The sequence below is a fragment of the Furipterus horrens genome, unplaced genomic scaffold, assembly GCF_987537825.1.
Source record: "Furipterus horrens unplaced genomic scaffold, mFurHor1.1.pri manual_scaffold_4, whole genome shotgun sequence".
Lineage (NCBI taxonomy): Eukaryota > Metazoa > Chordata > Mammalia > Chiroptera > Furipteridae > Furipterus > Furipterus horrens.
Window position 1 is genome coordinate 194,179,454 of NW_028327174.1, and position 15,504 is coordinate 194,194,957.

Genomic DNA, 15,504 nt, shown 5'->3' on the forward strand with positions numbered 1-15,504 from the left:
ATATTTATCTTCCCAGGCTAACATTCGCCATTAGAGAAGAAAAAATTAAAAGGAGCCCTTTTCTCACCAATTGACCCAAAATGAATAAGCTTTGTCCACCCCAGTGGATTTGCTGCCAAAAATTATCATGCAGAAAAAGATCGTCAATACTTTGCAGCCGTTTATACACAACAAGCCTGTGTTAGCAACACTCAGCTTCATTTTATTATTGCATTTTACGAAGTTACCAAGACAACTGAGGCCAAGTAATGGAACCTTGACTTTATGTGCCATGAAAATTTAATAAAGAATTTTTAAAGGCCTTTAGGAGGCAAGAGCAGCCCAGCAAGCCGCAGTGCCCCACACTACGGGAGGAGGGCTTGGGACACGGGCCTCTTGCCAGACCTCAAGGAGCGTCCTGTCGGGGACGTCGCAGTGGGCAGATGATGTCCTGGCACCTGTCCGGTTCCAGCACCTTGAGACTGGTCTTTTCCTCAGCAGACACTTATTAACATACTTCCCAGGTGCCAAGTCCCAAGCCAGGCTCTGCACATTCCTCCTGGCGTGGTCTCCACCGTAGGGGCCAGCACTAGGGCAAAGGGGTGAAGTCTCTGGCCACTCAGTGAGAGAGCGACAGGCCACAAAATCCAGACGCTCCCTCTTCCCGCCAACACCCAGGGCCTCCTCTGGGATTCTCAGCCCTCATTTCCCCCACTCGGAAGGGGAAACATCTCTGCTGATTTATTTTTCCATCCAGCTCCTTGCCTTGTCTCTGCGGCCTGGGAGGGGCTGGGGAGCTGGTGAGGTCCTGGTGGCCTGGGGCTATGGCGCTGGTCCTCACAGTAGCAAGAGCCTCCATCTTGGGAGGACGTATTTCCAGCGAGCTCTCAGTGAGTAGGTTATGCTACTCCAGCGCTGCAGGGCCCCTATCCTCCCTCTGGAAATAAGACTCAGGCAAAGTGCCGGAAATGAGAAAAACATCGGTAATGTTGCCATTTTACACCAAAGCTCAGTGGTGCTCAGTGTGTGTACCTTATACACAAGCACTGTGCCGTGTACTTGTCCTTGTTATATACAAATCAAGACTTTTGGTTACTAGAGATGGAAGTAAGTGAATATGTTGACTGTTCTGCAAAGCTCTTTGGTCCCTGGGAACAGGAAAAAAGGAACTGAACTTATTTTGTGAGGGAGAAATCCACGTGCCTTATGGACACTGGCAAAAGTGTCAGTCAAGGCGAGGTGGGTTTTAGGTGGCTGTGCACCTTGCAGAGAAGAGGCCAGCTCTCTGCCCCGGGAACTGGATCCTGTAGGGGGTGTGTCCCCATTCTGAGCTTCGAGGGAAAGGGCTCAGGTGCCCAATGCTCACCTGTAGGGCCAAGGAGTTTAGGGCATTGATCAAGATGGTTTTAAAAATTAAGCTATCTGGGTGTAGTAATACTCTGCCAATCACAGGGCAGATTCCAGTTGTCAGAGGGGCGGCAAAGGCCATTTTTCAGCCCTTGGGTGTGAGGATGACGGGGAGGGGCAGAGGGAGAGGAGCCCATGACTGCAGCTTCATTTGTCTTGATGGATTACAACAGCCAAGAAGAACCTTTTTCCTCTATCTCTTTACACTTTGTAGGAAACCAGAAGCCAGTCTGAAGATAACACGGCATTAGCACAGCACTTTGTTTTATAAAACGCTTTTTACGTATACTATACTTCCCGTTTCTCATTCTACGTTCCCAGAAATCAAGCAAGAGAGGCCCTGTCACCCTCTTGTGTGGCTCAGGAACCTGGAGCCTATAAAACGTATGTTGCCTACAGAGCCCTTCCAGGTGCTCAGTAAGAGAAGACCAGGTCAGCCCTGGCTGGAGTGGCTCAGTGGATTGAGCGTCGGCCTGAGAACCAAAGGGTTGCTGGTTCAATTCCCAGTCAGGGCACAGGCCTGGGTTGTGGGCCAGGACCACAGTTGGGGCGCACAATAGACAACCACACATTGATGCTTTCCCCCTCTTTCTCCCTCCCTTCCCCTCTCTCTAAAAATAAATAAAATCTTTTTTTAAAAAAGGAGACAGAGAAGACCAGGTCGGATAGCCCCAAGTTGAGCCCCCCAGAACCCCAAGATCAGGCATGGTGAGGTCGGAGCTAGGGTGCATGGACAGAGGCCCAGGGGCCACAGAGGGGCAAGCGAGGAGGATTGTTTGGGGGGTGGAGGTGCCTGTCTCGGCAATGAGGCCAGCGCTGCAAACAGCTGCGCTGACCCCAAAGAACCTTTACAAGCGCCTCCTGCCGGCCCCAGTCTGGCCAGGCCCTGGTGCCATGGGGGCATAATGCCCATGTCCCGTGGGGCACACTCGCCAAATGGAGACAGGCTGAGCCGGATCTTCCCACCCTTTCATGGAGCCCCTGCTGGAGGGCACTCAGCCAGGGGAACAGTGAGGGTCTGGTGTGGCTGGACCAGGGCAGAGCGTGGCTCGGCACGGGCAGCCTCCCATCCTCCGGTTGTCAGTGCGCCCTGGACCCCGACTTGCCTGTGGCCATTTTCCACAAGGCCCCTGTGGCTGCCCTTTTCCTCACACCACGTCTGGGGCCTGGGCTCTGGGCCTCGGGCTCCTGCTCATCCTACTCCTCACCCAGGTCTTGCTTCCTCCCCTCAGGAGTCCCCTCTTCTCGCCCAGGGCACGCAGGGGCCCTCGGCAGCGCTGGCCACACGGCGAGCGCCCCGACCATGAGGGTATGACCATGGGGCTCCTGCTTTGGTGTCAAGGTCAAACCAAAATCAAGCAAAATGACCTCTGTGGCTTCCGCCAGCTTTAAGACTCTAGGAACTTTCGTTAGTGACTTCTTAGTTAATTATTTCTTAATTAATAGCAAACCAGTCACTGCAGCAACAGGCAAGCTAATGAAATAAATGAGGCTAATCTGTTAACTACCCCCATGTAGTACATGACTGGGATGGGAGAGTCGTGGACAACTGCTGGGCATTTCCACTTCACTGTCGCAGGAAGGGTGGGAGGAAATAGACATGATGCTCCTGGCTTTAGCCAGGGCTCGCTCTTGGGGCCCCAGCAGACCCCAGACTCGGCTTCCACAGTCCTTTCCTCGGTACCCCAAACACAGCAGTCCTACCCCTGCTGTCACTCCCTGTGAGCTCAGAATAGAAGATGCCACTTGTCACCTTTGGGATGTGGTCTGTCCACTGATGACGGGTAAACAGGTTTCACACCAAGAGGCACTAGGACGAAGGCGGGAGAGGATCAGCTGGCCTCTGGAAGCGCAGCTCAGCAGAACACGGCGACATGGCGGAGTTCCGGGTGGGAATTCTCATCAGCCTGTGTCTTTCCATGGGCCGGAAGCCCAGGGCCTCTCTTCAGCCCTGAAGGACTTGCTCTTCTGTGAGGACAGAGTGGCCCTCAGGACAGAGGGTGTCTGGAATGGGAGAGCTTGTCTCTGTGGGGCGGGAGGTTGCCCTCTGCCGGCAGGGCCGCCGGGGTGGCTTCCAGGGATGTGCCCCTGTAAGGGGGCCGGCCCCCCGGCCTACCACTCTGGCCACACACCAGACGCTTTTGGTCCAGCAGGGACAGGTGGTATTCACACAGGTCGATGAGTGAGGCCACCTGCTCGTGGAGGGGCAGCATCTTGAACTTCCTCTGAGCCAGGTAAAAGAAAGCTTCTACGAAGGCCTGCAGGCACATCCCTGCGGGCAGAGAGACCAGTGTTAGGGGCGTGTGCGCGACAGCTGCCCAGTGTGCTGCCCTGGGAAGGCCTGGCTCCAACCACTGGGCACCTTCCTACCACAGTTTCCACTCTGGAAATGAAACAGGGCTCCCTCATGGGCGCCCACCTACCATGTGCCCCACTGGGCATATAAAACCACAGGCAGATTTGATCCCTGAAGCAACCCTGTGAAGTAGAGTTAGTTAGCCTTATTTTCCAGATGAGGAAACTAAGTTTCAGAGAAGCGGGGAGACCTAGGCCAACTTCTACTGGTAGAAAGTGATGGAGTTGGGACTTAACATTGGTCCAAAGCCTTAGCCCTTTGTACCACCATAAAATGTACCCATTAAAACCCAGCCCCTGACTTGGAGGATAAGGTGAACATTTATTAAGGGAAGCCCAGTCTGATGGCAATGTTCTGTATCCGCATAGAGGTGTTGGCTTTGTGGGTGTGCGTATTTGTCAAAAATCATCAAATTGGACCTTAGGATGCGTGCACTTGGTTGTTTATAAAGTTTACCCGAAAAGGTAAAAATACACCCAACCCCTTCTCTCTACCCAAAATGATATTCTGGAACATATTAATAGCGGTCCCCTCCGTGCCCCTGGAATGTTCTTTCCTTACTTTTGAGTCATAAGCTCCTACTCATTCTTGGGATCTGTGCTCAAAGTGCTCAAAGTCACTTGCTTGGTGAAGCCTTGGCTGATTCCCAGCTTAGACCGCCCCGGCACAGGCTTCCAGCACTTGTCTCTGCAGCTCATTCAGTGATCACTTGTGTGGGACGTTGACAATCTACCTTACTGCTGGGCTGGGAGCTCCAGCTCACCGCCGTACCCCCGTGCTGGGCACCCAGAGGTGCTCCATATGGGCGTGCTGGACCCGTGAGTGAACGAGTGAGTGGCTTGGTTCTAGGCGCTTCGCAGACATTAGCACTGATCCTCATAGCACCTTTTCGGGTCTGTATTTTATGTCCCACTTTAGAGATGGGGTAACTAACTCAGAAAGGTTGAGTAACTTCCCTAAGGTCACACAGGCAGAGGATAACGGCCTGGAAATTCCAACTCTGACTCCCAATAGGTGTCACTAAGTTGTGCCGTGTGAAAGGTTCTGAGTCTTTTGCAATGTCAGAGTAAAAAGGGACCTTGTGACCCAAATCCATGGGATCCCATGGGCTCCCCAGGGCAGGTGACACTAAGGCAGGGCCGAATGCCACACGGTACTTGAGACGAGGCTGGCTCCAACTCTGCTGGTCCACACCTTCCCAGGGGTCCTGCTTCCCAGCTCAGAGGCATGATTCCCCAGCCTCTGTTGCCACAGGTAGAAGCCAGGCCTGGAGTTTGTAAATACTGGATTACACACGGACCCTGGAACCTGAGGGCTCTTTCTGCCTTGGGAACGTGGCTGAGCAAAGTTGTTTTCTCTCTTTCCAAGTCCACCAGGGCTTCCCGGCTCAGCTTCTCTTGACTGCAGATGCTCTGCCAGTCCCCTGCCCTGTTTGGTCCTCACAGGAGGAGCCAATAACGAGGACAGTAACCTGGTGTAAAACCCCTTAATGTAAACAGCGGCCTGGTGGGACAGAGATGGGGCCTCTATCTGAATCAAAAAACAGATGTCTCCTACTCACTGACTCGCAGGCCAGGGCTCTCCTAGGGGGTGTGTGCACGCATGAGCGTGTGTATGCCTGTGTGTGTGTGTGTGTCACAGGAGGTCTGAGGGTCAGACACTCGCAGAGTGGAAGAGGCCGGGATCTAATACCAGAGAAACCCAGTGTGTTCCCAGTGCCCCACTTCCCACCTTGTGATCTAGACAGCACTACCCAAAGTGTGGTCCGCAGCCTGGTGCCAAGCCCAGAGACTGTGTGTCCCTGGTCCCTGACAAGATAAGGAGCTCGGGCCAGAATGTAAATCTCGCTCCTCATCCATCACATTGTTTAGTTCGGCTGGCAGTATTTTGTAATACGTCTTTCTTAACAAAGGCAGCAGCACTGGTTTGCATTCTTGTCCAGGACTGTAAGCAAAAGCTCGTGGGCTACAACTTCGAGCAGCTCTGGCCCACGCAACCTTTCCTAGCTTTGACGTGCATGCTGGTCACCATGATCTTGTAAAAATGCAGATTCAGAGGTAGCGCCCGAGACACTGCGTTCTTAACGAGCTTCCAGTGATGCCCGGGCTGCTGGTCCCGGGGCACACTCTCAGCAGCAAGGACCGGGCGGCTTTCACTCAACAAATATTTGTTTCCTTCCCCTAATTGAAGGCAGACAGTGATTAGAGCTCTAATGCACAGAAAAAATACACTGAGGACCTTTTTTTTGAAAGAATAATGCATGGCTAAATGATCTGGAAGAAGCCGTTCTAAAATGAGAAGTGGAATTTCATGTGTTCTACTTGGTTTGCTTGTCTACATTTTCTGATTGTCTACAGTAAATACATATGTAATTTAAAAATATGCGATGGCAGATTCTACAGGGTGGAAAGAGGCGATGCAGGCGCAGCTGCTTTTCATTACAAACTTTCTGCAACTATTTAAAGTTATGCACTTGTATCGCTTTGAAAAAATACTCCGTAAGCTTTCTGCATATATGTTCTACTTTAATATATATTGACTAATATACATGTGGAAAATAGGAGTAGAAGAGGACTTAAAGGGGAATGGCCATTATTGACTCTTGTATGAGTCAGATGCACTAATGCTAGGGGCTCTGATCCTTTCTACTACTCCCATTGTGCAGATGAGAAAGCTGAGGCCCAGAGAGATGAACTAACTTGCTCTCAGGTTACACACTAGTAAGTGGCAGGGCTGGGATTCGAACCCAGGCCCCATGCACTGCTGATTTTGCATTCCTGAGAAACCCTCCTAAGCATCCCTACCAAGGACACTCTGGGGGTAAGAACACAGTGGTGGACAGACATGCTTCCATGGAAATATGTAGAAACTGCAGGAAATAGCAAGCCAATGGCTGGGGAGTCCGGGAAGGTTAGGGGAATCGCGGAGGCTTATGGGGAAGGGAGCATTTGAGTTGGGCCTTGAAGAATGGGTAGGGCTTGGATGGGCTAGGATGAGCTGGGGGTGGTAGGCTGGGCTAAGAACAGGGACCAGCAACGCAGGAGGTGGGTGTGTGGCCCAGCAATCACCCCAGGTGCCTGCAGCAGGACATGCTGGGCAAGGGGCCAGGGACCAGACTCTGGAGGGGGCCAGAAGGCCAGAGGAAGTGAGCAGGAGCCACTGGGGGTGCTGGGGCAAAGGCAGCCACGCCAAGCTGTGGTCCCATCGCTGTAACAGCCTGAGCACATTTCTAGTCTAAGGATTTCTTTTCTTTTTTTTTATAGCTCTAGACTTTGTGGGATTTGGGGGGAGGGGGTTGGGTGTGTTGTGTTTAAGTCCTCAGATGAAATCTTGTGAGGTCAGAGCTCTGCCCACACAGAGCTCCCTCCCCCCTCAGACTCTAGGATCTTTGTAACCAGTCGAGCCACCATCACGAATCTTCATTTTACAGACAGGGGAGCAGGAAATGAGGCCTCAAGTCACACAACCAGTAACTAGCAGGAGCACGGCTGGACCCCAGTATCTCCTGAGTTCAAACTGCACCCCAGCCGCCCACACCAGAAAGAAAGCAAACCAAACACTCCTCGGGCCAGGAGCTGGTGAGGAGGGCTGTCTGCTCTGACCGGCAGCCCTGCATCCTCTGCAAGGTCCTGCTGAGTGTGTCTGGGCGAGACTGAAGGCCGATGAGGGCTGCAGAGAGGGGACCCCCCAGCCTGTATCCCACACTCATGGGTCTCTGTCCCCTAAAACAACCATCCTTCAGAGCTGCACATCTGAGTTTGACAAGAGATTGTTCTCGATCCTCATTTCGTCAAGGTGGTACAGCAAAGGTGGCGGGACCCAGATCAATATTCACTAAGCGCCAGGGAATTTAACCTTTTTAAGGATTTGGGGGTAGAAGGGGTGGGGGAGAAAGAGGAGAAATGAAGGAGTGAGTGCACTCACATGATCTAAGCTATGATCCCGAAGCAGGGCTGCTGGGGCCGGTGAAGGAGCAGCTCCCACCCGGCTGGCGTCTCCAGCACAGAGCCGATGGGTTCGGGCTGGGTCTTGCTCCTTCCTTATTACTACTGATTATAGAATAGATGAGAATCTCAGCAGGAGGCCCAGGGAACCTCACACGTGTCCCCACTCTAAACCCCAACTGTCCTCCCTGACCGACCTTCCAGCCACTCTTCCTCCACAGATGTTTTCACCTAGTTGTAATAACAATGTGCACAGAGCTTTGTACTTATTTTGCTTTAATTGTAAACACTTTTGTATGTTGCTAGGCAACCTTCATAACATTATTTTAATGGCTGCATAATATTTCTTCAAATCTTTCCCCAGCACCATTTCAGCACACTGTTGAGCACCACGGCTAGTTACCTCGCTTTCACTATTACTGACAATCCTGTGAAGAACACTTGGTATATCAGTTGCTTCTTATTTTTGATTAATTTACTTTCTTACAATAAAACTCTAGGAACCAGCCTGGCTGCTATGGCTCAGTGGATTGAGCGTCAGCCTGCGAACCAAGTGTCGCTGGTTTGATTCCCAGTCAGGGCACATGACTAGGTTGCACGTCAGGTCCCCAGTTGGGGGCGCGAGTGAGAGGCAACCACACAGTGATGTTTCATTCCCTCTCTTTCTCCTTTCCCCTCTCTCTAAAAATAAATAAATAAGCAAACAAACAAATAAGTAAATAATTTAAAATAAAATAAAGACTTCTTTCCTTTATAAAACACAAAACAAAAAAACTCTAGGAACCTGTTTTATTTTTTAATTAAACATAAGGTTGGTTTGGTAATTAATTCCATGTTAAAAATACTTAAACCTTATAGAGTCCCCAAATGGACAGATCACACAGACGGGCAGGTCACACACTTTAGCAAGGAGAGAAACATCCTGTCCCACTGAAGCCACAGATGCTATTGTTCAGCCCTTAACCCAACAAAAATGTAAGATACCAGTAATAGTGAGGTTGTGGTGACATTGCTATAGACTTTTGAAAAGCAAGTTGCTGAAAGTTTCTTTTTTTGATGGATTGATTATCTTTTTTGAATTTATTGGGCTGGTGAGAGTTTTAAGAGCCATTCACGTGTTTCAGGCTATTCCTTCTAAAAAACCCAACAACGTACACATGGTATTCATCACCTCCTTATTTACAGCAGGGTGGGGCGCACTGTCTGACTTAAGAGCATATGTTCATGTCCTCCTTTCTACTTTTCTGTATTTTCCAAATAAGGTAATGCACGGTCATTGTTGATAATAATTAGAGAAGTTATTATCGCCCCCAGCAGGCTCCTGTGCTCCGCCTCCCCCATGCCCCCACAGCCCAGCACAGCGCGGCACACAGCAGGCGCCGCTAAAGACCCTGTAATCCGCTTCAGTGGACTGTGACCCTCTAACAAGCTCACGACTCAGGTGTTATTTCTGTTTTACCACCGAGAGCAGGGGGAAAGGGAAAGACAACCTGTGAGACTCTTCTCTTAGATGTCGTGCGGACGTCCCCAAACCAAGATGACGCAGACTGGAGGGCCTCAGAGCTCAGACTCCCCCGGGGGGCTTGTGAGGACGCGGCCCACCCCCCAGAGGCCCTGGTTCTGAAGGGCTGAGAACTTGCGCTTCCCCTGCGTTCCCAGGCGGCGATGAGGCTGCCAGTCCAGGGACCCCACTGTGAGAACCCCGTTCCTTCCTCCTCCCACGGCCATGGCCACCCTGGAAGCCCAGCTGCCATTTTGCTAGAGAACTTGCCCTCGAACTGCAAGGTACTTTGGGCTAAAAACTGTCTTCAGTCAAGATACTGATTGAGAGCACATTCAATCAGCTATTTTCTTTTTAAAGATTTTATTTATTTATTTTTAGAGAGAGAGGGAGGGAGGGGGAAAAGGAGAGGAACACTGATGGGTGAGAGAACCACCCACTGGTTGCTGACCGGTGGCCTCTCGTATGCGCCCCAACCTGCAACCCAGGCGCGTGCCCTGACTGGGAATCGAACTGGCGACCTTTCGCTTTGTGGGATGACGCCCAATCAACTGAGCCACACTGGTCAGTGCTCAATCAGTTATTTTTAAAAGATGAATGATGAAGCTGGAAAACCCTGACATTGCATTCAGTCCTCCCTTGGTTTCTGAGAAACGGCACGTTCCCAGTTTCTTCAGCATCATTACTTGTCTGCTAGGTGGGGAGGGCTCCGCTGTCCTCTCTGAGCTTCCTCCATCTGTACTGAGGAAGACCACACCGGAAACGTTCCAGCAGGCCAGGCCACAGAGGAGCACGCTGTGGGCCAAGGTTGGACTTCGGATTTCATACTGAGGAAGACGGGAGGCCACTGGGGATTTCTGAGGTGACCTGACCAGTGTGGCTGCTGTGTCGAGAGCCCTAGTTCAAGCGGGAGCGGACAGTGGCTTGACCAGCGTGGTAGTGGGGAAGGAGCCAGGGTGATGAGATTCTGGATAGAGTCCGCAGGTAGTGCCAACGGACCCGTGACCCGCTGATGGGTTGGAAGTGGTGTGAGGGCAAGTCCTTCGGAAGGAGCGCCTCTAACACCAGCTGAGGGGACTGGCCTCCCTTCGAGGTCCATGGTTTCTAAACATTTTATGCCTAAAATGAGCTGGGGACCTTGCCAGACATGCAGATTCCTGTTCTGTGTCCTGGAATTCTGTCCGTTGGTGATGAGGCCCCAGTAGCTGCATTTGTAATGTCAGTGTTGAGGACTCCGCACCTATGGGTGATCAGGAACCTCTGCAGCGAACACTCCTATGTGGCCATCTGTCCTTGGGCCCTGGAGTAGGTAGTGGAGTAGAGGTAGGAGCGTGGTGTTTGAGAAGCCCAGTGCCGATGTACTCTGCTGTGGGCAATTGAGACCCTTGGGGATGTGCAGAACAGGCCTTCCTCTCTGCAAGCCACTGCCCGCCCCTCCCCACCACCTCCATCTGCTCAGGTTGCCATAACAAAGCACCACAGCCTGAGTGGCTGAAACAGCAGGCAGGTATTTTCCCACCTGGAGGCTGGACGTCTGAGGTCAGGGTGCCTGCAGAGTTTGGTCCTGCTGCGAGCTCTCTTCCTGGCTTGCAATCGGCCGCCTTCTCCCTGTGTCCTCATATGGCAGAGCGAGTGAGCCAGCTCTCTGGTGCCTCTTCTTATATGGACACGGGTCCCATTGGATCAGGGCTCCACCCTTATGACCTCATTTAACCTTGATTACTTCCTTAGAGGCCCAGTCTCCAAATGCAGTCACATTGACGGTAGGGTTTCAACATACAGATTTGGCAGGGAGACAAGTCGGTCCATAGCCCCGACTTGCTTCGTTCTGCTGAGGTGCACCCAGAACCTGGGGACACTTCTACCACTAACCAAGTTTCTGAGATTACCTGGGCCATTCAGGAGAGATACAAGGAACCCTACCTCATCCCTACTCCCCACCAGCCCCCCAGACAAACCCCTCATGGCTCTCATCAGCGATGGAAACATCTCTTCGGTAACGTTGCTGTAGCGACCTGTTAATAGTAAGAGTCATGAAAGGCAACACTAACAGTTCATATTTATTGCGCCCTCATTAAGTGCAAGGCCCTGGACTAAGTGTGGTTATTTAACTTAATTCCACAGGAACCTTATGAAGCAGGTGTTACTATCAAGCCCATTTCACGTTACAGACCTGCCAAAGTCTCATAGCTGCTAGGTGGCAGGTCCCAAGGAGCATTCTCCTGACTTCTTTACTTCACGGCTGCTGCCACGGCGCTGTGGTGGTCCCAGCCCTGAAGAAGGAAGCAATGGCACACGCGTGGCAGCGTCCGAGGGATGGGCCTCATCCATCTCTGCATGTTGGCAGCAGCACGGAGCAGTCGGATCAGGCGTCTTTGCACCCAGCTGTCCCCACCTGCCTCCCGTGCCTGAAGATAAGCCGCTGAGGACTTTCTGAAACTTCCTCTGGGCTGACGAATGTCGCTGGAGAAAGCAGCCTTTGAAACACTCCAGTTGTAACCAGACGCATGTCTCTTCATCCGAGAAGGCTGCTTGGATATCGGGATGCGGCCCCTGACAGAGGATGGCCTCATTCTGTCAATCAGTCGGGCGAGGGTGGGCCCACAAGCTCCTGCTGGCTCCGAGTTGGCTCCTCTCCACTCCCAGGGAGGGGACCCTGCACACGGGACTTAATGAAAGCCCTGGGGGCTGCCCTCCAATAATCCGATCATCTATTTGGGGGCTTAAGGATGGAAACAAAGATAATACCTACACTTGGCAATTTACAAAGAATATTCACTTCCTCCTCTGGTTCTCAGAGCGATGTTCAGAAGAGGAGGTTATTCCAAGCACTCCCCATTTACGGGTGAGGAACACAGACCATGAGAGGCCCAGTGGACTCTCCAGGCCCCCCGTCAGCAGATGGTGCAACGTTTAAACCCATGCCTAGCTGACTCTGAGGCCACATCCTTTTTCCTACAGCATGCCCTTTCTTAACATCTGACATTTATGTATTATTTTACAGTTAACAGATCATATTTGCATATGTGATATAATTAAATCGCTATTGACAGGCAGGGATGTTACCCCAGACTGAATATGAGATGTTTCTTTTCCTCTCGAATATACCTGAGCTTCTTGCTCCTTCTATTTCAAGGTACCAGGGTGCTGGCCTAGGGCAGCTCTTTCGAGTTCCTTCTCTCTCCCCAACCCTTAATCTTTTTCTTACTACTCACCCAGAATAGATGTTTCCGTCTCATAGTGCAATCCTAAATGTGTAAGTATACAAGCCTTTTCTTTGGAATCATCGGTAGGAAATAAAGTTGAATGATCTTGACTAGAATTAGCTTAGTGATTCCTAGCCGTGTGGTGGAAATGTGCCCCACAAGAGCTATCTGTAGAGTCTGCATCAACTCCAAGGTGGTTAATCACCAGAATCTCGGTCTGCTTTCCACCCCTAGGGTGCTGCGCAGCCTGGCTCCCTGTCTGCTGCCCTATGGTCCGCCCAGACATTACGGCGGTCTCTCCAGGCCAGCGGCTGGCATCTCAAAGGGCTCCGTTTTGGAACATCAAGCCTGGGCATTTCCCATGAGATGGCATTCAGGTCTGCAGAATAGTGACTGAAAGTCAGACGGGCTGGTCTGGGTTCCAACTCTGCTGCTTACAAGCTGTCTAGTCTCCAGCTAGTCACTCCACCTCTCAAGGTCTCTGTTCCTTCATCTGTGAAGTGGGGACCATACTCTCTGCCCCTGATGGCTTTTACAAGGCACTGCCTGAAAAGCCCAACACATGCTTCACAGTAGTGACAGTGATGTCTCCTGTGCCCCCCATTTTGCTGTGCACCCCCCTCACTGAACTGCAGTGCTAGCATGACATTGGTTTTATTTCTTCTTTTAGTGCAAGTCACTGATTGCTCGTCTCCACACAAGACTGTTGTGAAGTCAGGGGGCCTTTGCTCCCGTCTCCAGCTCCCATGGAGCAGGCTCTTAACAAGTGTTTGTGGGATACATGAGCCCACTGACTGGGATCCCAGGAGCAAATCCCATGCAGGAAGGTCAGAAGATCTTTGCCCTGGGCCCTGGGTGGCTTTGAACCAGTCACCTCCCCTCTGGCCTCCCTTCTGTAAAATGTGCCGCAGGCTGGGCCACTCCGCGGGATTCCAGAAGCGTTGAGAGTAATAGCAGCTTCTGAATGTTTTAAAAATGGTAATAACTAATGTCACATACCACCTTTGTTGAGGATGCTCTGCCCGCCAGGACTCATATGGTGCATTTTTCCTGTGCACGCTTATTTAATCCCACGGCAACCCTGAGAGGCCCAATCCAAGGTCACCTGTCCCTTGGCCAAGGTCGCACTGTTGGAGAGCAGTGGTGCTGGGACGCCCACCTCTGCTCCACGCGGCTCCTCCCCACACCAGGTGAAACCCCCTATGGCCCATCTTTCAGGAGAACAAAGGGAGAGCTCGGGGACAGAAGTCGCATACACGCCGTGACTGTGTTTAAGCATCACAGCGACACATCACTATCCCCTTTGTCCTTGGCTAGACGGAAAAATTAATACGGGCCAGGAAGGAACCATAAATCGACTTTGCAGAAAAATCATTACCCCCAGAAGCCTGCAGCACCCAACTAACAAACATAATCAAAGGTGAAGGCAGCTCTCCCACCATTTCATTAATCCCAGGTCATACTGCTGGCCACCAGAGTGCCCCAGAGGTCCCACTCCGGTCCCCTCTGGCGTCACCCCTCATTCCACCACGGCACAGATACAGGTTCCTGAGTCATGGTCTGGGAAGACAGGCAAACAACTGATCACCGCTTCCCGCAGCTTCTTCGTGCTATTCCAGACATTTCTCCTGGGATTAATAGCTCCAATAGGGCCTTTCGCGGCTCAACACTCACTCCTCAGCAAGGGGTAAAAATCCCTGGCTTGGGAAGGACTTTAAAGATACACAATCCACACCCTTACAGGGTAACAACACGTATATCTGGCACTGCAGCGAGTGCTTTATGGACACCTTTCAGATAATCCTCTGCATGGCAGGTGCCTTTATGATCTCCTCCCGCCATTTAATCCTGTGTTTAATGACATAGCGAAACTTTGCTTTTGTCTTGGGTTTTCTCTTTGTTGGTTGGGCCCTGCAGGCTTCTGGGCTGTAGGGAGGTAAAGACATTCATTCACCCAGAGTCCCACAGACTGGAGACAGCAGTGAGATTCGAACCCAGGCTCTGTGAGTCTGCCCTAGGGTGATTCAATCCACAAACACTCGCTGACCCCCCGTCAGGTGGATGCAGGGATGTGCAAACCCGTGTGTGAAGGGGAGGGGGACTTGGGGACGGGAGCAAGAGCTCTGGATCTGGGAGTGGGGTGTTAGGACGCAAAGGAAGAAGCCCAGAATTGCCCGGGAGAGGCAGGAAAGCTTGCAGAGTGTGTAAGGAAGGAAAGGTAGGTGGTCTGGAGTCCATGCCTGGTGTCCCCAGCTCATTAGTTTCTTCCCTGCTCCTGAATCGTGCCGTTGGCCATCAGAGGCGCCCCGGGTCTCGCACTGTGTACGAGGCTGCCTCAACATGGCACCTCACAGCCACCCTGTCGCGGCTCCCTGATCAGCCAGATTTCCCCCAAAGATCCTGGCATACGTGCTGTCTCCACGGCCTTCGACCTGCTTATCGGGATGGATGCTCCTGACCTCGTCACCAAACTGCTTGTGCCAAAAGACTGGGCACTGTCCCTTCCCTTTCTCTTAGCTCACTCTCTGCTCATTTGTCAACGTGGAAGCGTCCCTTCTTGAAACACTCTCTTCCTGCTCCTCGGACACCCCACTCTCCTGCCCTTCTGTGTGTCTGTCTGGGGACTCCTGGCTCAGGCTCTCCTGTGCTCTGCTGGCTCCTCTCTGCTTCCTGCAAGGCTCTCCACCTAGGCCGGGTTTCTCCTCCCCTTCTTCCTGTCATCCACTGCCTAGGCTTTAAGTATGGATGCCCCCAACCCTTATCTCCAGGCCAGGCTGAGGTATCTCATTAACATGGCAAAGAGCCTGTTAGAAATGGACCTTCTGGTCTTTCACTCCCAATCCTGCTTTTCCTCAGGTCCTACCCATTTCAATAAACATCTCCACCCTCCCTCTGCTCAAGCCAGAAGTCCCAGAGCCGTCACTGAAACTCTTCCCCCAACACCTCAAGTTCTTTACACCCCTCCCCCTCCATCTCCACCATCACCACCCCACCCACGCTACAGCCTGGTGGCCACCTCCCCTGGGCTCCCATGCAGCCTCCTCGCTGGTGTCCCCACTTCCACCACTGCCCCAGCCCAACACAGGATCCAGAAGGACCTTTCAGAAGCAC

At 52.0% G+C, this 15,504-nt stretch overlaps 1 protein-coding gene across 1 annotated transcript in view; it reads right to left on the minus strand.

The window, feature by feature from the left end:
• Window positions 1-875: 875 nt before the first annotated feature.
• The window catches only part of TTLL11 (tubulin tyrosine ligase like 11), a 190,345-nt gene continuing 175,716 nt past the window's right edge, over window positions 876-15,504 (minus strand). Inside the window, exon 9 of the mRNA XM_090274676.1 lies at window positions 876-3,658. Coding sequence (XP_090130802.1) covers window positions 3,375-3,658 — 284 coding nt within the window. The 3' untranslated portion in view covers window positions 876-3,374. The remainder of the gene's footprint in view (window positions 3,659-15,504) is intronic.